General features: G+C 47.1%; 1 protein-coding gene across 1 annotated transcript in view; it reads right to left on the minus strand.

The window, feature by feature from the left end:
- The window catches only part of GALNT14 (polypeptide N-acetylgalactosaminyltransferase 14), a gene marked incomplete at its 5' end in the record, with an annotated part of 60,231 nt that overhangs the window by 28,607 nt on the left and 7,435 nt on the right, over positions 1-24,189 (minus strand). Inside the window, one exon of the mRNA XM_008943362.1 lies at positions 9,096-9,194. Within this exon, the coding sequence (XP_008941610.1) occupies positions 9,096-9,194 (99 nt within the window). The remainder of the gene's footprint in view (positions 1-9,095; positions 9,195-24,189) is intronic.

Consider the following 24,189-nt stretch of genomic DNA (forward strand, 5'->3'; position numbering starts at 1 on the left):
AATGAAGAGAGAAAATCCGTGACAGTGCTTGACCAACTCAACAACCCAGCAAACAGGGGTGGGAAGGGCTAGGAACTGATCCCTGCCAAAGCACAGAAGACCAGGCTTGGGTTTCCAGAAAGGATATACCAGATAAGACCCAGAAACAACCCACCTCCACCGCCCCCCTCCCAGTAACTTTCAGTGCTCAGCTATTAGCTCCTTGTAGCCTGATCTGAGAGCCAAGTGTCTGGTACTCCTCAGAAATAGCCAAGATCCACCCTTACCACCTTTGTGAGCAAAAGCAGAGCACCATATAAAGCCAATAGATACCAGCTTTTCAGCAAAGTTTCCTAACAGGGCTTAGGGCAAAGCTGCCATCACCCTATCACCTCTCCCAGGGCTAATGATATGGTGTCTGCTGACAGCAGGGACAACACAGAGAAAATTACCTGGCTCAAATCCATCTTTACAGCGCCCACAGCCATGGCAGGACAACTCCTGGCTTTATCCTTGAGCTGACTGCCTCTCAGAGACTACTGAGAGGATAAGAGCAGGGCTGGAGCCCACCTATTTCATGAGAGAGGCTGGAGGATGTGGCTTACAGCCCAGGTGGACAGACACTGTGAAACCTGGCGGAAAGCTACAGTCTTCTCTTAATTATGCCACAAAGGAGTTTTTTGTTATTGTTGTTATTTAAAAGCCCAGATCTCGTCTTCCCATTCTCAAGTAACACAGAAGTTGGCAGAATTACACTTGCTTAAAATCCTGCCCTGGCACAGGGTCAAGGCTGACTTCCTGAAGCAGAAATCCCAGGGCATCCCAAAAATCTCCTAAGTGCTTGACTTGGGCTTTGATAACACCAGTTGGGTTGTACAAGCTTTATCAGCATTTAAATTTCTTTGCCCTCATCCTAAGCATGTTTCCTTTTTCACATAGGATTTAAAATTTCACACAGGATTTAAAATCCCCCCAAATTTTATATCCGAGCCTGCCTTCTAGTCTGGGCTGGAAAAAACCTTCAAACCTCCCACTGGCAGAAAAGGGCAAGACACCCTGCAGGCTAACGACCCTGAAGCCCCTGATACCTATATGCTCCCAAAGCTCTGGAAAGAAAAAATGGAAGTCTGGAAAACCACATGCCTGGCCCAGACCCCTCAAGTGGGCTCTGAAGGGCAGGATTCCCAGGGGACCTGGGTGCTCAGGAACCACCATCCCAGCTGGCAGGAACCTGGAGGGGTATCACAACATCACCCCAGATATCTGGGGACATTCAGCCAAAGGGCCACATTTCTCTGATGAGAACTTGATGAGAAACTGCAAGTCCACCCCACCAAGGAGGACTTGGAGTATCTATGCTCCAGTATTTCTGGAGCATAGGGAGTTCCACGGCAACATGAGGAGAAACTTCTTTGCTGTGAGGGTGATGGAGCCCTGGCACAGGCTTCCCAGAGAGGTTGTGGAGTCTCCTTCTCTGGAGGCTTTCAAAACCCACCTGGACATGTTCTTGTGTAAACGGCTTTTGCTGGGGGGTTGGATGAGATGATCTCCAGAGGTCCCTTCCAACCCCTACCACTCTGTGATTCTATGATTGCCAGCTGCCTGCACTGGTGTACCCACACTCCACCAGGTATTGGAATTAAAACCCTCCAGAGAGAAAGAGTTGGCCACATTGTTGTGGAGGCAGAAAAGGACATCCCAAGGCAAATGCTTGTAATGGATCCTCCATCCATTTTTGTGTGTTTTGGTTTGTTTGTTTGTTTGTCTTTCCCAGCAGAAATCCTGAAAAAAAGGGGTGTTTATCTCAGACTAGAGTGGGTAAGGCTGGCACCTCCCTTGTGGAGCTCCTCAGAAATAACTTCCAGTAATTACTTTCCCTAGAAACACAGATCTGCCTCCTCCAGTTTCAGGATCTTGGCAAAGCCATGATTTTTCCCCCACTTCAGATGCCTTGCATGTTAAGGTTGGAGTAGGGAAGAAGAGAAAGCCTCTGTCCCCTAAGAAACAGTCATGGTGGGAGCCCTAACAGCCAGGAGCTGCTGTGGCCACCCCAGCATCACCAAGGCTTGCACCAACCCGGGTTAGACAACACCACCTCGCCAACACCCACAGCCTGCACAAAGTATTAGAAAGAGTGGTGGAATGCCCCTCCTCCTGCTGGGGCACACAGAGCAATTTAGATGTGCTGTTCCCACCTGTCAAGTGTTTTTTAATTATTATTATTAATAGGTTTGTTATTTTTAAAAAATCCCCATATGTGAGAGCTGAGTTCAGCAAATTACCGCAGCAGAGCGTCGGTACAGAGAGACAGGAGAGCAATATCATGCTCAGTGGAATATTTAACAAGCACTGATTGCCTGGAAACCTAACTTGGTGAAACCTGCAGGAAAGAAGCAGCCTTGTAAAAAAGCCAGCAAAATAAATAAATAACCCGCTGAGAGTGGGAGGGGGGGGAGGCAGCGGGCAATGTGAATATTCAAAGCCTGCCTCCACCCTGTCTCCCCTATAGATTTGGCTGCCAGAAGTGCAATGCAGGGCTTAACTCTACAGGGACGTGCTTGCAAAGGGGCCGATTCTGTTTTTGCTGGTACCAGCAGCTCAACCAAAATCACTGCACTGGGCTGTAGACTCAGACCTGGGCTCATGGTGGTATTCAATGCCTTCAACAAATTCCCCCCTGGGCACCTCTTACAGTAGAGAATCCAGCATGAAGGTGCTGGGCTGAGGAGATGCGCAGCCCAGTCTCTGCTCAGCTGCAGGCTCCTGCTGTTCCCAGGTCAAGCGGTTTGCTGCCAGCTCTGTGCCTCAGCTTGCCACCCCGTGAATCAGAGATGATGCTCCCCTAAATGCCAACAATGGCCATTCAGGGGTTGCAGAGGGTTGACCAGAGCTAGGGGGTAAAGGTCAGCATGCTCACTGATGAGGGAAGGACATCTCCAAGGACTGCTCTGGCTCCATGACCCGTCATGGGGATAATGACAGACACCAGCGTGGGTGACACAGCTCTCCCCAGCACTATGAGCAGCCCCATCCCACACCATCACAGCCCTCTCCCATCACTTCCTTCCTGGGACTGCATGACACTTTCCCAAATCCCAAGTGAACACAGCCCTGGTGAGGGTGGTCCACAAGCTGAGTCTACCACAGCCCCCAAAGTGCTCCTAAGCTAAAGGCCACTTGATGCATGCACAAAGATTCCCAGCAAAGGCTGCAATGCCACAACTGTAGCCCACTTCCCAAGAGGCAACTCCAAGAGCATTGGCTCCTCAGCAAAGCCAAACCCACAGCTCCAAAGTGTTTTCTACCTGTGCTCTATTAACCACATGATAATGCATCCACACTGCTCAGAACACAGGAGATTACAAACACCTCTCCTGCAGTGCTCCTTAGGGAGGTTGGGAAACAGGGGCACTGAATCCTGCATGTTTTCAGTGTTGTGGGGATTTTTTTTCCCCAGATAGACTATAAAAGCACTTTTAAAAATTCAAAGCCAGCTTTTCTATTACTTGTGCCTTTGCTCAGCTTTGATTTTTTTTTTAATCCTTTCTTTTCTTTCTTTATGTGTGCAAGGCTTTTTTTTTCCTTTTATATGGGTAAAATCAGAAGACAATTAGTATTACAGTGCTTTGAAGTTCCTGTTATTTATAGATTTTTTTTTCCCTGAAATCAAACATGGGCAGATATACTGCAGTGATGGGAGTATTTTAACAAATCAAAACTGCTTTTAAGTTCTGTTGAGACAGAGATCACAACATTTTCTTCCTTAAATCACCAAAAGACCTGTTACCATTGAAATGAAAACTCATGCCTCGAGTCCAGAAAGTGCTTACACTTATACAGCCCTGTAAGGCCAGATTGACTGCTGAATTATCTTGAAAAGTTAATGTGAAAATTTTCTTTTTTCCTATTGATTTAGCGGATGTTATGCAGACATAGCTATAGAGAATTGAGAATTACACCTTCAATGTTAAGGTCCTTCTTTCACCTCACTCAATTTGTTGGGATCCTTTTCTACTGCCCAGAGGTAAACATTGGGGCAAACAATTTAGTCTCCAAATAAATACTTGTGCAAAAGTCACCTTGACCCCTAAAACACAGAAAATGTTTGCAGGGAGAAGTTTAGATCTTCTGACCAAAGGTCAGTATGTTCTTGGTCATCACCCAGAACACCAGTTGCTTCAGAGGTGCAACCGTGGACATCGATCCTCAGGAACTCGAGTCCATTAATTCTCTCCATGGCAACACACTGGGACTTGTTAGGGGAAAAAAACAAACAAACAAAAAAACACACCTCCTTTGGGAGGATAATAAAGTGTTGAAAAGGCCAAGGGTCACAATTATTGAAATCAGACCGAGAGCGCAGAGAGAAAATGCCCACCAAAATGAACTGCTTCAAGAACCCAAAATGGCTAATTATATAGAAAGAGAGACATCACACCAAGAATAACCATAATGAGCTTTGATTACACTGCGGCTTTCGCATTTTATTCTTTCAAATACCCACCAAGCTCTTTGAAATTCAAGAGTTCTCTTATGTTAACATCAAAAGGTAAAAGCACACGGAGGGTTGTGTACTTAGTCACTGCGAGAGATGATTAGCAAATTAAGTCCAGGGTTTAAGCAAAAAAGCAGGAGAGAGAAAAAATAAAAAGAAATAAAAAAGTAGTCAGCACAAAGTGCTAATTATACAGTTTTTGCACAACACCTGGCTCATTCATTAATCAGGCTCGTTTCAGTTATGGCACAGGCTCTATACAGAGCTGCTGCTGCCTAAGGAAGGAGACAGTGGCTTTGTCATTTCCCTGTCCAAAATGTGTCTGGATGAGGACAAGGCAGAGGCACGAGGGGAAGGTGTGAGGTGCTGGCAGTCTGAGACACCACTTCTCTTATATACAAGCTCTGGAAAATGACAGGCAGGATATTCTCCCTGCTAATTAATGATCTAAATATTTGATGTGGTATTCACAGCAGCACTCACATCAGGACTTTTGTCAAAGGATGTGTTTTGGTTTGCCAGCGAGAGGTAAATAATTAAGTTTCCCTGTTCCTGTTCTGAGCTCCCCAGCTGCAAGTTTGAAGAATAAATAAATAAAGACCACTCAGCAGAGTAAACGGGACCGTCTCGCCCTCTGCCCAGCAGGTTGCCAGCACAACAGCCTCCTACACAACTCTCCTGCCCAGCCTGTGCCAGCGCTGACTGGCTGCCAAGCTCCCCAGACCACCCTGCTGGAGAAAGTCACTGTCTGGGAGCAGAGCATCACCCCAGGTTGCCCCCAGTTCTGCTGCCCCCAGCCCTGACTCCAGGATACAGAGGCAGGCAGCTTTCCTCTCCCTGCTGCTCCCAGGGATGGGGCACACACCAAGCCTTGCTCCCTGTGGGTCTCGGCACGGGATGCCACAACCGCATCAAGCCCTAAAAGCACAACGGGCTCCCCAGAGGTGACCACATCTTGGAATGTGAACATGCCAATGCCAGCAGAAGGAAATGGAGATGATATTCTCAGAAGCACACCATGGAACCTAAGTAAGCTCCCCAAACCACACAGGGTTACATGACAGGGAGGCACTATTACCCATTGCTGTCCAGAGTCCCAGCACCCAGCCTGGCCCCAGGTGCCAAGGAGCTCATCTGCTGCTCCTTCCCCTCAGTGTCTGCTGTGGCCTTGGGAACAGGCTTAAAGTTCTCCCTCTGGAGGAGACAGGCAGCTAGAGGTGGGCAATGAGCTGGATTCCCTTCCTAAATCCAGGCTAGCACAGAAAGGAAAGAGAGGAAAGAAGAAATCGTTTTGTTGGGGTTTTTTTTTGAAACAAGGCCTCTGTGTTGCTTATTCCCTCCTTTGCTCCAGCCTTCCCTCCTTGGGTTTTCTCACATGGTCCCATCCCCATACGTTTGGGGACTCTCACTATCTTTAATCCACTGAGCCTTGGAGCCTGAAATACGTGCAACTGAACCCCAAGGGGATAAAAAACTTGCCCAAGGTAATTCGAAAAGTGCATGGCTGAAACAACAACCCAATGGCAGTTTCCTTCACTGTCTGCGCAGTAAAACAAAAACAAAACAAAACAAAAAATTACCTCCAGAGCTACTATTCACCATCTCCTCCTTTCTGGCCTCTTCTCCCCTTTTCTATTTCCCTTTTTCAGGACACCCATCCCCTATTACCTGGAGATTTGTATGTATTCACAAGCATAGTAACACATGCATTTATAAATGCTGACTACATCATCTGCAGAGATTTGGGCATTCAATTAAGTTAGCTTTTCTTTTCCCCCTCCTCTTCTTCCAGCTGGCAAATGGTCAGAGAAAAGATCATGAAACTTTTAAATTAATTCATTATTCAACACAGTCCACTAGCTTTTCTCAATAGCTCTGACGATGCAAATTGTTCCTAAACGAACCGTCCCGAACGCTGGCAACGTGACTTGCGTCAGGGGTGCTGCAGAGGCCACGTGTTGGTGCTGGTGCCTCTTCTTCACAGGTCAGAGGACTTGCATCCTCACCAAAAGCCACATGCAACACACTGAGCCTGCAATACAGCTCAGCCTCAGCACTCGGTGAACATTAAAGCTCTCCAGCACCTAAGAAAAGTGTAGGAACAGGAAAATCCTTCCTGCTCGTATGTGGTACCTGCAAGAGCTGATTGCTCCCCTGCTAGAGGTTGCCTCCATCAGCATTACCCCCTGCCATTCCTCTGTGCTTACCTGGGGTCCTGTAAGTAACATTTCCTTTGCAGGGACAGTGCTCTGTCAGCCATGGCTTTGGACAAGCTAAGCAACAGCCCTTTGCCCTGTTCCTTGCTCCTGCCACGGTGGATGACTTAGAATATTCTATTTTGCAATGAGGCTGGAAAACCCAACTTGCTGGAACACGAGAAACCAGGTTTGCAACCCAAACTCTTCTACCAGCCCCAGACAAATCACCTCTCTCTGTTCCTCAGCCTGCCCATCTGTCACCCGGGTTATACTAAGAGCAAACTGTGGAAATGTACTGGTGAGAAAAGGGCAGAAGGGGTGCCCGTTTTACTCACTGCTGTGCTCAAAGGGCTTGGAGACACTTGGCCACAGTCTGTGCCAAAAGGCACAAAGCAGTATCAGGAGGACAGGGTTTGTTTTGACTGGCCATGGAAAATGATCTGTGTTGTTATAGCCACCATGGGATGGAGTTATGTGGAAGATCTAATTAAACTAAGCATTTGTTGAGCAAGGGAAGAAAAAAGCCAGAGCAGTCAGAAGCCACAGCAAATTAACCTACAGAGGCTGAAGAGGCAGATGAGCTCTCAGCTGGGTCAAAAAACAGGCAGGGATGTGCCAAAACAAGCACAATCATGGCTAGAGAGGAGCAGAGCAGATGCCACATCACCAGTGCGACTTGCCACCAAGGACTGGTACCTCTAGGGCCAGCTGGTTCAAAGCAAGCCTCTAAGTACTACATGCAAGAGGAAAATGGTGAACCCTGATGCCAAGAGGCATGTGAGCGGGGAGGAGCAGTGCATAGGGTCAAAGATGTGGAAATCACATGCAACTGGGTAAGGAAGGGAGCAAAGCCAAATCATCACGTCAAGAAAACAAGAGTAAAAAGGAAGAAAGTCTTTTCATAGCTGGAACTTGGAAACTTCAGACGGCACTTCCTAGAGGAACAAGGAAAAATACAAACTACCTGTATTTCTAACCTTGCCATCACTGCAGAGAACAGTTCTCTAATGAAGCCAGATATGGGGCATCCAGGCATTAGGGCTGTATTACGGGTCTAACATCTCTCCCGTGACATTACTCATGCTTGTACTTGCCAGGACAGTCAAGTGCTGAGTTATGAGGAGAAATGGAATTAAAGTCTCTCCTTGCACTTTAAATGTTACAAGCATCCTGTATCTCAGGGGCTAGAGGACTGCACTTGGCTCTGCTTTGCCATCTCTGTTATAAGGGGTTCTGGAGAACAGTAAACCTATGCAAGACACTGTAAAGATAAAAGAGAAGGTCCAGGACCAAGGAGGTGTCACACAGCAGCAATGGTCAGTGCTATGCACACCTGAAATACACACACCCTAGAGAGAGAAAGCAGTGATAGATTATTAAGAGTGAAGGAGATGGGACCAGGCATGAAACCATAAAGCAAAGCAGGACTTCAGTTTCAGGACTGTCAAACTCACTTGTGGCTGGCTCTAGGTGCATTCACTTGAGGAAGGATGCTCTTCTCAGAGAAGAGCCCAGCAAGGATGTGACGGTGAACAGAGCACAGCTGAAGCCTCCCCCCAGCCAGCAACCCAGGACCAGTGATGGCAAGGGGTCCTGGGGATGCCAGGGCTTAACTGACAAGGCTTGCAGCGGGGCACAAACATTCACAATGTGGGCATGGGACACAGCTGCAAAACACTTGCTACTGGCACAGAGCAGAGAGTACACTCAAGCCTGCTATAGAGGAACCCACCAGCCAAGACCTGCAGATAGACTCCTCAAAGGTGTGGTGGACACATCTCACTAAATCTTCACACAATGGAACTTGTAGACTTAAGGCACACATTTGGATTAAACGCAGCTTTCAAAAACCTGCAGTGAAAATTAAGCCTTTAGTCTATCCACTACAGCAAAACCAAAAAAATGAAGGAATGGCCACATGCCCAGAGGAGTACAGAAACCATCCTTGAAAATGCAGTCTGCCTGTGCACCGTTAGGGCTTCTCAATTAACAAGCTTTTCTGGCACTTGATGGGAGAAGCTCAAAGAGCAGTACCAGAGCAGACATCTGTGGAATAAGAGCTGTCCCTAAAGAACTGGGACAAAATACAGCTGAGTGCTGACACCCAGCTGGATATAAAACCACTTATCCCAGACTGTCTAATCTTTTGCCACTCCCTCAAGAGCACCCCATGCTAGACTCTGCAAAAGAAGCACAGCTACTTTCTTCCCTGAGTATCTGACCATAAAACCTACTTCTCAGAGACCAGCTTTCACACTAATTTCTCCCAATAATCATCTGAGGCCACAGCTAGTAGGTCCAGTCCCGTTGCTACGGTGAGTGCAAAGAGATTGTGCCTTTAGGCACACAAACCTCCAGCCCACTCAGCCCTTTGTAAGAGTGTTTATAAACAGGAGCATTGCCAGCAAGCCAGGAGCTCTTACCTGCGGATGGTCCTCAGCAGGGTTGACCTGGCCTCGTTGTGGAAGGTGATGATGACACTGGTTGGGGGAAGGTCCTGGCCATAGTGCAAAGTTGTACACCTGGGGAGGGGAAAAAGAGGAAAAGGCTGTTCAGGAACTGGAATTCAAAATGGGGAGCTCACTTCATGTAGGCAGCAGAGTCCAACAGTAGATAGTTGTCCAGATGCTATTAAAAAAAGGAAAAGAAGCGTTTTTCTGTGTGAATCCTTTCTGAAGGAGCCCAGAAACTGCCAACTAAGTCACTGAGGATTAAAGCAGCAAAAAGAGCTTAATTGTCCATAATAGGAGGGGATGAGAAAGGAGCCACCCAGCTTGCAGCCCTCTTCTCTAACCATTGTTTCACAGCTAGCACACCCTCCTAGTGCCACCAGTCTCCCCCACCAACATGTAATGGGAAGATAAAGGCCTTCCCTTTTTATACCAGTTAGAGCAACATTACCTTCAGCAAAGATGCTCCTAGCTGACATTAGCATGATGGGATCAGAAATGAGTCCTTCATGCCAAAGGTAAGGTACAAGGGAGGTGCTTGCAGAAGGCCAACTGCAAGTCTTATGCTGCCTCTGTGGCTTTGTGAGCTTCATGGGGCTTTTCAGTGTTGTCACAGAAGTACTGGGTTATTGTGATAAGTTTTTTTTCTTCCTTAAATTGAGGCAGGGGCTGGAGCACTCCCACACCCACCTGGCTGGTGGCACTGGCGGAGGGAAGAGCCTTGTTGCATCTCCGGCTCCAAGCTGCCTCGCTCACGCCTCCCGAGGCAGCAGTTTCCACCAGTCCACTGCAAGGAAAGCCAAGTCCTGTGTCTAAATCGATTGTTTCCTTATTCATTCTGCCTTAACGGCATAACCTGACCACACAGAAGATTGGGATTTAACACTTTCCAGTCCACCCTGTAGAAGATGAAAACCCACAACTGCAACCACAGTCCCTGCTGCCTCCTTCCCAGGAGGAAACATTGTAGACTCTGTAATTACCTTGACCTTTAACTGATTAAATTTGTGGCTTTCATAGACCAACGCCAACATATTCCTAGCTCAGGAAATCCAGACACACCTCTTAGATCCGTGCCACTCTTAACCTGTGATGGCCTTAAGACGACACACTAGTGGCAGGAAGCCACCCTATGCTCAGCCTGAGGAGCCACTGTGTCCCTTCCCATCCGTAAGTCACTTGCCTGCCTGCTCTTGTGTCACTGCCCAGGTGCTACTACTACCATCCTCAAATGAAGCAGGAAAGAGGACTGAGCAACCATCACTTTACTCCTCTAAAGCTCTGGACCACGGTATCTGCAAGGGGAAGTAAAAACAGATGGAAAAATTGAGGTGGGGATAGGGAGAAGAAAGCAAGTAACATTAGCCAAATAGTGCTGGTTTATGCTATCAGCACAGCATGTTACACCTCAGAAATGCCAAAATGATTGATACATTCTTTTTAATGAGTGTCTTTCGTTTTTCATTTTGAAATTGCATTTCTGATTATTTACAAAGTAAATGAAATGAAAGGAAAAAAAGCATGCAACAGGTGAACAATTCCAAAGATTAAAAAAACATTTTGGGTGGGACAACATATTTGCAAGCTCACACTAAACCAGTTGCTGCCTTCTCTCATTAAAACCCTTCCTGAATCCTCCCTCAACTTGAGACAAGCTGATTTCTCTTTACTACCTTGTTCTTTCAACACAGTCAGCAACCCCCAAAATTCATCATTCAACCAATTCTAATTCTAGGTCCATCCTCAAAGGACACTTAATTTGCATGGCCTCTGCATGCAGGAGAAAATTCAGTCACATTGCCCTGTGTGACAACATCCTCATTCATCAAAGTTACATCTCAGGGATGCTAAAACCAGAGGATTTCTGAAGTACTAAACAGCACTGGGTCGTGCCCTGAGCTGCTCGTCTGGGTCACCATGGCCCCTCACATCATTCAATAACCAACTTCAGCTGAACTTTCCCAACCTGATATGATGAGAAAGAAGCTGCTGCTGCTCGGTGCCTTTTTTGCCAGGCTCAGGCTCAGCTCTCACTCGCTTTGTGGAGCTGCAGGGACAGACTATGACAATGGCTCTGCCCGTGCTATTTATACGCCATTATCTCCTAAGCGCTCCCAGATGCGTGTCTTTCCACCCACTTCCAGCGTGGCACCAGGAGAGGTTCTGAGGAGCCAACAAGGGAAGCTATTTCTGGAGAAGAGTGAAAGAGGGTGGAAAATACAAAGTCATCAATACCTGACTTATGTTACTACAATAGTTAAGGAGCTAATAAATAAGCTGCAGTGGATCCGTGCAGTATCACCCACGGGTGGGACCACTGGGGATACTGCAGGCTGGCTGAGCCTGCCAGCAGTGCGATGAAGGCTCTTCGTGTGTAACAACTTGTTTTTAGAACTCCAGATGTCTACGTCCCAGAGCAGCCTAACTAGACAATAGGCACGTGGGAAATACTGAAATGTCATACACGAGCACCTCCAGAGCTTGGTCCCTCGCTCTGTGACTCACTTGACTTCTGTTTAATGAGGCTGGTCGCATCCCAAAGATGGGACTGATGACTGTGCTGCTCCTACAGAGCAGGCAGGAACCTGGCAGCACCCCCAAGCCTCACTTTGCCTCTGTGACCGGCACCTACAACGCAGGGGGGACTCACCAAGAACAGCCTGAAAAGGGTTAGGCTGAGCTGCTGCATCTGCCAGTGAACCTCCAGGATCCCTGTGTGGCCTTGACTCTGCCCTTACCCAGGATTTTAGCCCTGGGAACCCTCCCAGAGTTTCCTCCAGTTTCCCCCTCCCTCCCTTTTTTTTTTTCCTTCTCCTTTTCCCCCCCAGTGTAACTATAGCTAAAGATCCTGGCTCCCCAGAAGGCAGATTTCAGTTTAAGTTGTTGACAACAAGTGGTTTTTTGGCACTTGCTTGGAGGATAAAAACCACAGCTTGGAAAAGCATTAAATCCAGCATGTCCAGAATTATTTTGTGTGACAATTACATCTGGGGTAATTTCAATTTAATACCTCACTGCAAGTGAAAATTGCAGCATGCAGCCCTAAAATTGCTGTAATAATGAAAATAAACCCGCTAAGAGCTGTCTGTGCTACCTCAGGCTGTCACTGGATAAATGTTTTGTGCTGCTTATGGCATTTCATAGGTCATCCAATTGCCAACAAGAACCGAAACCAAAACCGACACCCACAACATTTTCAGGAAACCAATGATAGTTTGAGTTTTGGTTGGTTTTTTTTTTTTTTTTTTTTTTTTTTAAGTTGTTTAAAAAAAAAATTTAAAAAGTTATAACTGCATTGCTTATATTTGCAGTGTGTTGAAACTCACTGGCTAATGTAATTTAAAGTTCTATGCTTTGAAACCTTGCAGCAGGAGTGAGGAGCAGTCTTAGCACGGAAACACTGCCAGGCTCAGCTGCCTCCAATGTGGGCTGCTCCACCAGCTCACAGCATCTAGTGGGGCAAAGGAAGACAGAAGCTAGGCTGGCCTGCCCTAAAAACCCCAGAAAGGGCATCCAGCCAGAGAAACAGTTATTATTTCCTCCTGCAAACCCAGAAGTCCAACTTAGATTTGATGGGAAGTTTCACTTTTCTGTTTCAAGGATATTTCCCACTCAAATTGGAAATGATTTCACAATCAGAAAGTTAAGAAAGGGGCATTCTGGCTTCAGACACCTTAAGAGTCACCCTTGGAAAATCCCAGCCTAGACAGGATGCCCACTGTATGTCCTTCAGGGTGGAAGGAGCAGTGTGTCTCACCTCTGTGTCCCCACAGGTGACTAAAAGCTCAGGAATAAACTATGGTGCACCCATTTGTGGGGTGCCTTTCAAAAGGCAGACTTAAGTCATAGGGTGCCTCACCAAAACAAAGCCCATGTCGGAAATACCACTAGGCAGCACAATGGTAAAGACTAAGTCTGAACAGAGATGTACCTGTTCCTCAGTCCCTCCCATGGCTCACCCCTGGGCTCATCCAGAGTGTGTTTTTTGCTTGACATCAGCCATATCATGCCCATACAGCTGCACTGTGTAGCACTGTGAAACTCACCTCTCAGACTCAGCCTCACCTCTGCTCCTTAAGTTCCTTCAACAGATAATTATCCTCACCCGATTTTCCCAACTTCCTCTGCCAGGCTTCTGCTCATTCTTCTTTGCTGCTTTGATGGCCATCACTTGCCAACAGCTCTGCTTTGAATTTTTAACGTTTTTCATGAAGTCCAAACCCTCCACAGCTCACAGCTTCCAAAGCGCTCTCTGCATATTTATTTCAAACGGGCAGCTGCATCACACAGAGCTACACCATCTTTCAACTCCCTCCTGGCTCCTCTCTTTGCCTTGGAAACACACTGGAAAGCAGCCGCATCACCACACATCTAAACCATGAGTATGTGGGTCTGTCTCTACACTGTGGACTCACAGGGCTGTCCCTCTCACATTGTCCCAGGATACAGGGACCTGCCATCAGAAACATTATGGCTTCACACCACCACTGATGGACAAACCTACAAGCACTTTGGATTTCAGATGACATTCCTCAAGTCCAACTAGCATAGATTCTATGATCTTCAGCACCACCATGCAGTGTGTGCATGGGCTGGCACTTGAAGTCATGCAGGAGACAGCTGCTAGCAGGAGCAGGCTGCTTGTACATCCTGCACCTGGGGTTGGGTCTTGGACAAAGACCTCCTGAGAAAGCTCTGGGGGTTCCTCCATAATGTCAAGAGCTTCGATGCTGACTACCTCACCAGGACAAACCACAATTTGAGCATGGATATCACAGTTCAGAGCACCTATGTGACCTTTGTAGAACAACAGGGAGAACAGTGGCTGAAGGGATTTCCACCAGCTACAGACCCTCTTGTATCTACCCTGGTCCTGAAGTTCCACCTTGGGCTGGCTGTGACCACGGGCAGGCTGGTGCTACCAAAACACCAAAAGGTCTAGAGAAAAGAGAGGCTGAAAGAACAGCTGGAAGGTGGAGGACTCTGGAAAGCAGCTGTGCTAAAAAGAAAGAAACGAAGGGACAAGGAGTCAAATGTCAGCTAGTGATGCCATGTGATTGCAGGGAACATCAGCTCAAGTTTGGCTTGCCAATGTGAAAAAAATACCCTTGAGAAAGGTCAGTAGGATTTCTGTGGGCTGGACTGGCACGCATCTCAGGTTTGCATTCCCAAAAAGGGACTGAAAAATTCCCGGTTGGCACCCAACAGCCTCAGTGGCTGCTGGGTCTGGGAGAAACAGAGGTCCAAAGAGAGGAATCCCTGGTTAACCAGACAGTTTGGGGGTTGCAGGGGCTTGAGCAAGAGTGAGGAAGCACATCTGCAACAAATATTCAGTGGTGGTCAGCATCATAACTGACAAGGAATTATCTAGCAGGCTTTAACTAGACGTGGTTGGGTAAAACTGTACGGAAGACCACCAGGAAAATGCTTCCAGGGTGCTGAACCCATTCTGCCTGTAGATTAGACCCACAGGGGAACCTGCCCAACTCCCCACCTCTCCCCTTCCCAGCACATGCTACCACAAAAATACTAGAAAACGGGCAAAAAGAGCAGATCCCTCCCAAGGACAGGAGAAAATGCAGCCACCCATAAAAGAGGTCTTCTTAGCCTCTGCATTCTTCTGAAGTCAGCATGCTACCATAAATGTGATGGTCACAGCTAGTGCTTGCCTGAAAGCAAGCATCTCCAAGCCTTGGCAGAGGACCACCACACACTACTCACCAGGGCAGGGACCTGCAAATGGGAACCCAGGTCCACCTCAACTGCAGGTCGACTTGAGGTCAATGTTCTTTGGTTGACCAAGGAGGACATTTTTCTACACAGCTTCTGGAAACTGAAACAGTGCTATATTTGGTTAGCACACAATTAGTATTTCTTCTAACTCACTGCCTTTCAGTTTCTTTCTTTTCCCTGCAAGACAGATATCTAAAAAATTAATCAAACAGCTAAATTGGAAAAAAGAGGGAAATGCAAGAAGGCAAAAATAACCTTCTGTGCACATGATGTGCTGCTGCCTGAGAACCTCAAAACTGATGAGAGCATGCATTTATAATTTATTAAAAGTTTGCTGGATTTTTGTCTTTGGAAAAGGGGAGGAGAAAAAAAAAAAAGAGAGAGAGCCTACTAAAAAGAAGGAAAGAATAGCACGGCTGCATTTAAAAACAAGTTAAACCAGATTGTGTGTCTTGATTTTCAAAGCAGCTCATGAATAATTCAGATTTCTAGGGCCCTCCACACAGACTCAGGGTCTGTCTTGCTTTTTGACTCTTCTCACCCTTCCTTCCTCAGAACTGAGGCAAAAAGAAGAAAGGAGATGATGACAGTGGGGGAAAAAAAAAAAAAAAAAAAAGAAAAAGAACCTTGTTTTCAGTAGAATTTTAAATGGTGGCCAAATTTCTGATGCCAATTTTACTGGAATACCAGAGCTGACTTCAAAGGTTTTTGCTTGGTAAAAGCAAAATCTGGTATCTTGCACCTTTGTGGAAAGCCACCAATCCTTTTTTTAAAAATCTTCAAAAAGCAGGAAAACCTGAAATTAGGTTTCAAATGGCCAGAACCATGGATGTAAAGATTCATTAGGAAGGATGCTTTCTGATCAGAGCTTCCCTCCACCATGTGGCAAATCAAAGCAGAGAAAGCTCCTATCCCCACAACACCTCCTTAGTCATAACTGGAGAAGCACAAACCCAACTCATGCTGTGACAGCTCAAGGGCACTTTAAGCATGAAGGGATCTGCAGTGCTTGCAGCAAAAATCCACCCAAATGGCCATGAAACATTGTCTGTGATAGCCCTTTTGTTACAGCTCGTGGAGTAGGACTTTAAGGCACTGGGTAGCTGAAAAAACAAACAAGAGTTTGATGGAAGAAACTGTCTCATGGCTTTAATTATCAATAGTAGCGAGCCTTGGAGAATTAGTTTCATCGCTTACTAATACTCGACTTCGATCTCAGCCTACACAAACATATTGGGTCAATAGAAATACCAAGACAAGCATGAAAGTTAAACAACTTCATTCTGTCAGAATTACTTGGAGCAAGTTATCAAAGTAATCGATGGCATATAATAACTCTAAGACAAGTGGTCAATACATTACAGCAGTCAAAGGCAGAGGATGGCTCTAGCAGCGAGTGATCAATGGCACCCTGGGAATGCTGAAGCACTGGGTGATGAAGCAATGTCCATCACGGAGAAGACTACAAAGATTTTTTGAGGGATGCAATGAGAAAATTAGAAAGGCCAAAGCCCAGCTAGAACTTAATCTGGCTACTACCATAAAGGACAATAAAAAATGTTTCTATAAATACCTGAACAGCAAGAGGAGGACTAAGAAGAATCTGCATCCTTTATTGGATGTGGGAGGAAACATAGTGACCAAGGCTGAGGAAAAGGTTGAGGTACTGAATACCTTCTTTGCCTCAATCTTTAATAGTAAGACTAGTTGTTCTCCGATTGCTCAGTCCCCTGAGCTGGAAGACAGGGATGGGGAGCAGTAGGAAGCCCTCATAATCCAAGTGGAAACATTCAGCAGTCTACTACACTGCCTCAACACACACAAGCCTATGGAGCTGGATGGGATCCATTCAAGGGTACCAAGGGAGTTAGCAAAAGTGCTCACCAAGCCACTTTCCACCACTTATCAGCAGCGCCAGCTAACCTGAGAGGTCCCAATTGATTGGAGGTTACCAAATGTTATACACATCTACAAGAACAGCCAGAAAGAGGATCCAGGGCATGACAAGCCTGTCAGTCTGAACCCAGTGCAGGGGAAAGTTAAGGAGCAGATCATCTTGAGTACCATCATGTGGCACATATGGGACAACAAGGCAAGCAGGCCCAGTCAGCATGGATTTATGAAAGGGAGGTCCTGCTTGACTACCCTGATCTCCTTCTATGACAAGGTGCTCCGCCTAGCAGATATGGAAAAGGTTGTGGACATTGTCTGCCTGGACTTCTGTAAAGCTTTTGACACTATTTCCCACAGCACTCTCCTGAAGAAACTGGCTGCTCATGCCTTGAACAAGCGTACACTTTGCTGGACAAAGAAACTGGCTGGATGGCTGGGCTCAGAGAGTGGTGGTGAATGGATTTAATCCAGTTGGTGGCTGGACACAAGTGGTGTTCCCCAGGGCTCAGTACTCTCAGGTTCAGGGGCCTGTTCTGTTTAACATCATGACCAATGATCTGGATGAGGAGATCAAAGGCACCCTCAGTAAGTTTGCAGGGAACACCAAGTTAGGTGGCTTGATTAGATCTGCTTGACAATAGAAAGGCTCTACAGAGGGATCTGGATAGATGGGCTGAGGTTCAACAAGGCCAAGTGCTGGACCCTGGACTTTGGTCACAACAATCCCAGACAACACTACAGGCTTGGGGGAGAGTAGCTGGAAAGTTGCTCAGCAGAAAAAAGACCTGGGGATGTTGGTTGACAGCCAGCTGAATATGAGCCAGCAGTGTGCTCAGGTGGCCAAGAAGGCCAACAGCATCCTGGCTTGAATCAGAAACAGCATGGTCAGTAAGACTAGCAAAATGACTGTCCCCCTGTACCTGGTACTGCTGAGGCCACACCTTGAATACTGTGTCCCGTTTTGGGCCCCTCAATATGTGAAGGATACTGAGGTGCTGGAGTGCGTTCAGAGAAGGGCAATGAAGCTGGTGAAGGGTCTAGAGAACAGGTCTTATCAAAAGCAGCTGAGGGGACTGGGATTATTTAGCCTGGAGAAAAGGAGGCTCAGGTGAGACATTATTGCTTCTACAACTCCCTGAAACGAGGCTGTAGTGAGGTGCGGTTCAGTTTCTTCTCCCAAGTAACAAGTAATAGTACACAAGGAAACAGCCTCAAGTTGCACCAAGGGAGGTTTAGGTTGGATATTAGGAAAAAATTATTCCCTGCAAGGGTTGTCAAGCTCTGGAACAGGCTGCCCAGGGAGGTGGTGGAGTTACCATCCCTGGAGGTGTTTAAAAGATGTGCCGATGTGGTGCTTAGAGACATGGCTTAGTGGTGCCCTGGCAGTACTAGGCTAACGGTTGGACTCGATCTCTTCCAACTAAAATGGTTCTATGAAGTCACCAGCAGGACCCAATATGGTTCAGGTGGGCACCATATTGCTCCCTGAAAAGGGCACTAAGACAAGCAAGGCTTTTCGCTTCTTCATAAAAAAAACAGGATCTTCTCTATCCATCACAGGGAAGTAGGCACATGGAATTTCAGGAGGAGACCCCGTGCCTCCATGGATTGACCTGTGTTGGCACACCCATCCTGAGGGCCATGGATGGAGCTGCAGTTGATGCTGATCTTGGGAGACACTCATCCCTCCCTCTAGCAGGAAGAAGCCCTCTCTCCACCCAGCAGAGTGACTGCCATGGCAATACCACGTCCTCCCACCAATGGTTCCTGCAGCCACTGATGCACATCACAGCATCACTTCCACTCCAGCACATCGTTTATTTCAGAGGAGCCCAATGTGCACTTTTCATCTGATACTCAAAATCACTTGCTTTTAAATACAGCCTGTCATTTTTAGATGACTAGAAGTGTCAAAAACATTTGAGATCTGAATTAATTTTTTTCCTTTTTAGGATGAGAAAAGCAGATCCCTTTGGCCTCAAGCTTTCCTGTATTTTTACTTTTAGATTCACTAAGAGCTCTGCTTTTGGTTTATCCTGAAATTGCTCTCTCCTGGCTTTTCTTTTTCTTAAATAACTACAGAACCAAAACAGGGGTACTCATTCAGCTCTACTGAGCCATAGCCTCCAAATTCAGGCTCCAGAGATGCGGCACTGACAACACAGATGTAACACAGGTGTGGGGAGCACAGTGGACCTCAGCAGTTGCTCTGTCTCCATTTCCAGCTTCAGCCTTTCAAAAAAGCAGCAGTGCTTGTGCCCAGATGTCGCCCACCTTGAAACGGAGCAGTTTGTCCTCAGGGTAGAGAGACTGACAGGCCACTGCCTTTTATTAAATTCCCAGCTCCCCCTCTTCCCCATCCCCCATCGTGACAGGGACATGCAGAAAGATCACCACGCCACAGACAGATATCTGGGGAACGAGCTTTTATCTCTGGGTGAATGTGTCGCAAGAGTGGAGCTAATTAACCGGGTCTCTGTTTTTGAAAAAGGTTAATATTTTATCACATGTCTTCTGTCTCGAGGAATAATTAGCCCTGGCAGTACCAGCTCTGCCATTTCCCAAGGGACTGAGCAAGAGATCGGAGGCTGGAGAGAGACACGTGGTATTGATGGACAGACAGCTTCTCAACTCTGAGCCAGCAGTACATCTAACCAGTGGTTACTTCCGTTACTTCTCAACACAAACTGACTGACTGTAGAACATTAACAGAGGCAAAACCCTGCTCCAAGGGCTGTACATGTTCTGCTTGTCCTATTCTACATGCTCCAGTATAGGCGATACTTTAAACCAAGGCACTGTGACTCAGCCAAGAGCTTCTCAGCTCTGCCACCGGAGCACCAGTCCAAGCCCCTTCTCCCAGGCACTGCTGCCACTGCCAGCTCTGAAGCAGACTCTTCCCTTGTTGCCCCAGACACCAGTTCTACACAAGAGATCTACAACATCCATGAGGACTGCAGAGAAGAAGGTCCCTCCAGTGCTTGCACCGCAGTCCTCATCGGGGGGTACAGGGCACAACATCCCTCCACGGGGCTGCTAAGAGCAGGGCTGGGATGCAGGCAGGGTAAACAGAGCAACTGGAAGGGCATGGGGAGGGTCATTTCAGGTCAACCAAGAACTATTCCGTGCGTGCATTTTTCTTGGCAAAATGCAATAGATGGGTGGGGAATTTACAAAATGAAATCAAAACTGTCTCATGGGGAAATAAAACCAAAGTAATTTAGGTGAAGGAAAACTATCACTTGGATAGGGAGCAGAAACGGCTTTGGCTTTTTTTCCCCTCTCTGGAACAGCAATTTTTGGCAAGCAAATTGTTAGTCCAACCAAAATAAAGGTGTTCTCCAGGGAACAGACAGGTGGGATAGCAGCTGTAGCTGCACCTGAGTGAGCTCCTCAGACTCTTCTTGAGACAACATCAGTACCATACAGATACTCCTCCTATACAGTGAGGCACTGTGGGGCTGGGACAAGGGACAACTTGGAAAGACAAAACAAAGCAGTAGGAAACTTCATATTATACCTTGATGCTTGGTGGAATAGTCCAGAGTCAACCCCATGGCCAGAAGCCAGGCTCTGAGACACCAAGGCCCTATGGGCTCCCCTGGCACCCGCACCACTGATCCCCTTTGCCCCACAGACACCTTTTAGCGAAGGCCACAGCTCAGGAATCATTTCTGCTTGCTGTGCAGGCTGATGCTGTAACTCACACTGAGCACAGCTCTTTCAGATATAACTAGCTTTGCCTTCCAGAAAAAAAATCAGTAACACAGCCACTTAACTGATGTGTACTCCTGCATTCAAAACACCTGCCTATACTTTTCAATCAGCTTCTCATACAGTCCGTTTCACTTTTCAACTCCTTCCCAAGAGTGGCCCTCATCCTTTTCAATCAAGAATAAGAAAAGGAGTGGGGAAGAACACCACTGTAAATCCACCACTGCAGAACAAGCACCATCACATTTGCTATTTCCCTCCAGTATCCATGATCGAGACACAACCAACCCTGCTCCTGAAGAAACACCAGACTTCTCCTGCCCCAGCATCCCTTCCCAATACCATTTTTAAGTAAAGCCCCTCAGCCTGCCTTCTCTCTAAGGCAGGCCTTTGAGATGCAAAGCCATAGCATCTCAGGGCACTTCAGACCCTGCCCCCTCGGTGACCACAAATATCCAGTGCCAGAGTCCGTGACTCCAGGGCACGACTCGCAACCTGGGGTCAGTGGAGCTGTGGTTCAAAAACCTGAGCAGAACCAGTGCACTGCCAGGGTGAAGAAGACATAGCACCTCCAAAACCAACAGGGTGGCCGTCCTTCCACTGCGATTCTATTAGCCTGGCAGTAATCATTACCCGCTGCCAAGGAGGTGATGTGGTCTGACCTGACCCACCACCTACAGCTCCAGAGAGTGATTAGGTAAGGCTTGGAGGGTAGAGCAACATCACAGGCTGCTTCAGACATCAGAGCAAAATCACAGAATGATAGAAATGTTTGGGTTGGAAGGGGCCTTAAAGATTATCTAGTTCCAAACCCCGGCCATGGGCAGGGACACCTTCTACTCGACCAGGATGCTCAAAGCCCCATCCAGCCTGGCCTTGAACACTTCCAGGTATGGGGCATCTGCAGCTTCTCTGGACAACCTGTTCCAGTGTCTCACCAACCTCACAGTAAAAAAAATCCAGGGTTGGGTTGGGACCTCGGCCTTTGGAAGCCTCCCTCTTCCCCAGGGAGGTCTGTGCAAGCCACGCAGTGTAGTCTGGATGTTGGCAAGCCCAGTAAACACACTAACTTCCAGCACAAGCAGCAGCAGAGCCAACATGGACTGTGGCAGAAACCCTGTTATAACTGAGGAGGGAAGAATGGGCTCTTCAGGACAAGTGGATGCTGGGATCATGGTCTGGATAGCAGCATTGGCCATAGACAGCTGCCAACTCAGACATGGGCAGCCATCTCAGAGGAGATGTGACTTCTCTTAGTGCTTAAGATAACCATAATCCCACTTCTTGCAGACCCTTCTCATCAGTTCTTCCTTTCCCTCACCCCACTAAAAAAAAAAGAGAACAACAAGGCTTCAAAAGAGGGTATTACATAGAAAGATATTTGAAAAAGATCATTGTATTCATCAGCTTTTGTTGCCTGAAGACACCAGCCTATGCCTCTGAAGCCATCAAGTCTACCTGGCCTGCTCCTCAAGCCCCACACCTCATGGCAAGCTGTATCATGGGCCACCAGACAAAAAACATGGGGTAGCAAATGCCAAAGACTCTGTCAGGCATTGAGGTGGCCACAGTCATTCCCAGTATGGGAACCTGGACATGCAGCAGCCATTTCCCACAACTGTGCATTTCTAGCTCAGTTCACAGCTGGTGAGTCATTAGAGAGACCTGTCACACTTCTTACATGAGCACTCCAGGAGCAGTGTGTGCAGCTATTGGAAAGAGGCACCTTATCAACTTCTTACCAGGTATCCCCACATCTATACAAGACACCAACTTCAGTAGAAGAATATGAAACATTGAGGGTTTTCAATGCTAAAATGGTCAAATTAATACTTTTCTTCCTTCACTTTCAGGCAACATCATGGAGTGGAAACTCTTGTGGTATTTTTGTCTCTGACTGATTTTCCTCAAGACTTAAGAAAGAGAAAAGTTGAGGAGTTCAGTTTTAGCTTGAAACAAAGAGTCAGGATCACTTTTTTTTTTTTTCCCCCCAATGTTCTCTGAGTGGAGGTCTGGACAGATCACAGCCCTGCAGTCTAGCCAGGATTTAGCCTCTCTTCTATGAGGGAAGGCAAAACAGATGGTCGTGGTCAGTCCTCCAGTGAGTTCAGGCATCCCTAGCAGGAAACACTTCCAATTATGGGTACTATCCTCTCAACAAAAACCACACAAATCTCTCTACTGGAAGAAGTGGGTTTGGATTTACACAAATTTAAAGAAAAAAAGAAAAACATACACAGCATATTCTGAAAAACCAGGGACTATGAAGCGCATGGAAATATAAGGAAAACATAGGGTGCTGCCTACAGCCTGGCCATTAAGGCTTTCTCCTTTGCTGGTCTGGACTGTAAGACAGCTCTGGCCAGCTGACACAAGGAGACTGTTTCTTTACAGCAGTCTTGGATGGATGCAGTGCTAAGGCCACCACATCTCACACTGGATGCACTGCAGAGGATGCCCAATGAAAAGCAGGGCATGAAAACAGCTGCAGAGCCCAAGCAGCATGAGAAGCTGATGCTGAAATGTTGTGGGGACTGAGATGGAGTCTAAGCAACACCACCATTGGCAAAGCCTTGCAATGTCAAGCCAGGAAAGACAGATGAACACAGTAGTTACGTGCATCACTCTTAGGTGATGAACCCCAAAAAAGGAGATGAGAGGACTCGCCTCACTGCTGTCTCAACAAGAATGACCTGGGACCACCACACATTTCAGTGTCACCCAGGCAGCAGCACACTTTCCCTTGTTAATTACATGGACAAAGGACTCCAGTCACCTCAGCAGTCCTCCATCAGGGCGACCACACAGCGGTACATCGACATGAAACGCAGATTTGCCACTGACACAGTAATCAATCCTGGAAAAGATGGTAGGCAGTGAGGACAGGAGGCTTTAGCAAGCATGCCTTGATGGGCACTGACCCCTTCTATGACTTAAACACACTCGCTACGAGTGACTGGAGAATTAGACCCATAGCATCCAGAAGATAGGAAAGGTGTGGGTAACAAGTGCTGAGGACAACGACTCCAGCAACTTCAAAGCTTGTTAGGCAAACGCAGGGAGCTAAGGAAGAACAATAAATTATATGTGCTGCAATCAAGGCTTGTAAATTATGTCACCTCTTATAAAACACTGGGCCAAGCCTGAGAGGCAGAAGTCCCAGAGGGCTCAGTGGTTTCCGCAATGAGAGAAACCTGGGCTGATTTTGTAGCTGACCCCGCTTTGAGCGGGAAGCTGGATCAAAGACCTCCTGAGGTCTCTTCCATCCTGAATTATTCTATGATTTTATCAAGTACCTGTTTCTGATTAATAGCTGCCTTGCCTTCCTTGCTTAGCTGCCAACAACTGCAAATCTCAATACTCCTCGTTCTGTGCGCTACCTGAAAACAAGCTCTGTGGGATTTGATCCTTAAGCCTCCTTGCAGTTTCAAGTTCAAATTCACCCAGGAGACCAAGCACAAAATGCCACTACATGTGGTGAGCACTCCAGATGGACTGAATGTACAAAGTGCAGAACTGAGCTCTTTTGAATGAAGGATTCAGATTTTGGCCCACTTACAGTCATACGTATGTCAGGGTTAGCCAGCAAGTACGTAAAAGCCAGTGTTGGCCCAGAAGTGACAGGCAACAAACTGGCCATCACGACTGAGAGATGCTGGTACAGCTGTGTGATAGAGGCTGGAAGGCCAAAATAACTAGCAGATACTAGCCTGGAGGACATAGTGCA

The sequence above is a fragment of the Merops nubicus genome, unplaced genomic scaffold (assembly GCF_000691845.1).
Source record: "Merops nubicus isolate BGI_N331 unplaced genomic scaffold, ASM69184v1 scaffold4977, whole genome shotgun sequence".
Lineage (NCBI taxonomy): Eukaryota > Metazoa > Chordata > Aves > Coraciiformes > Meropidae > Merops > Merops nubicus.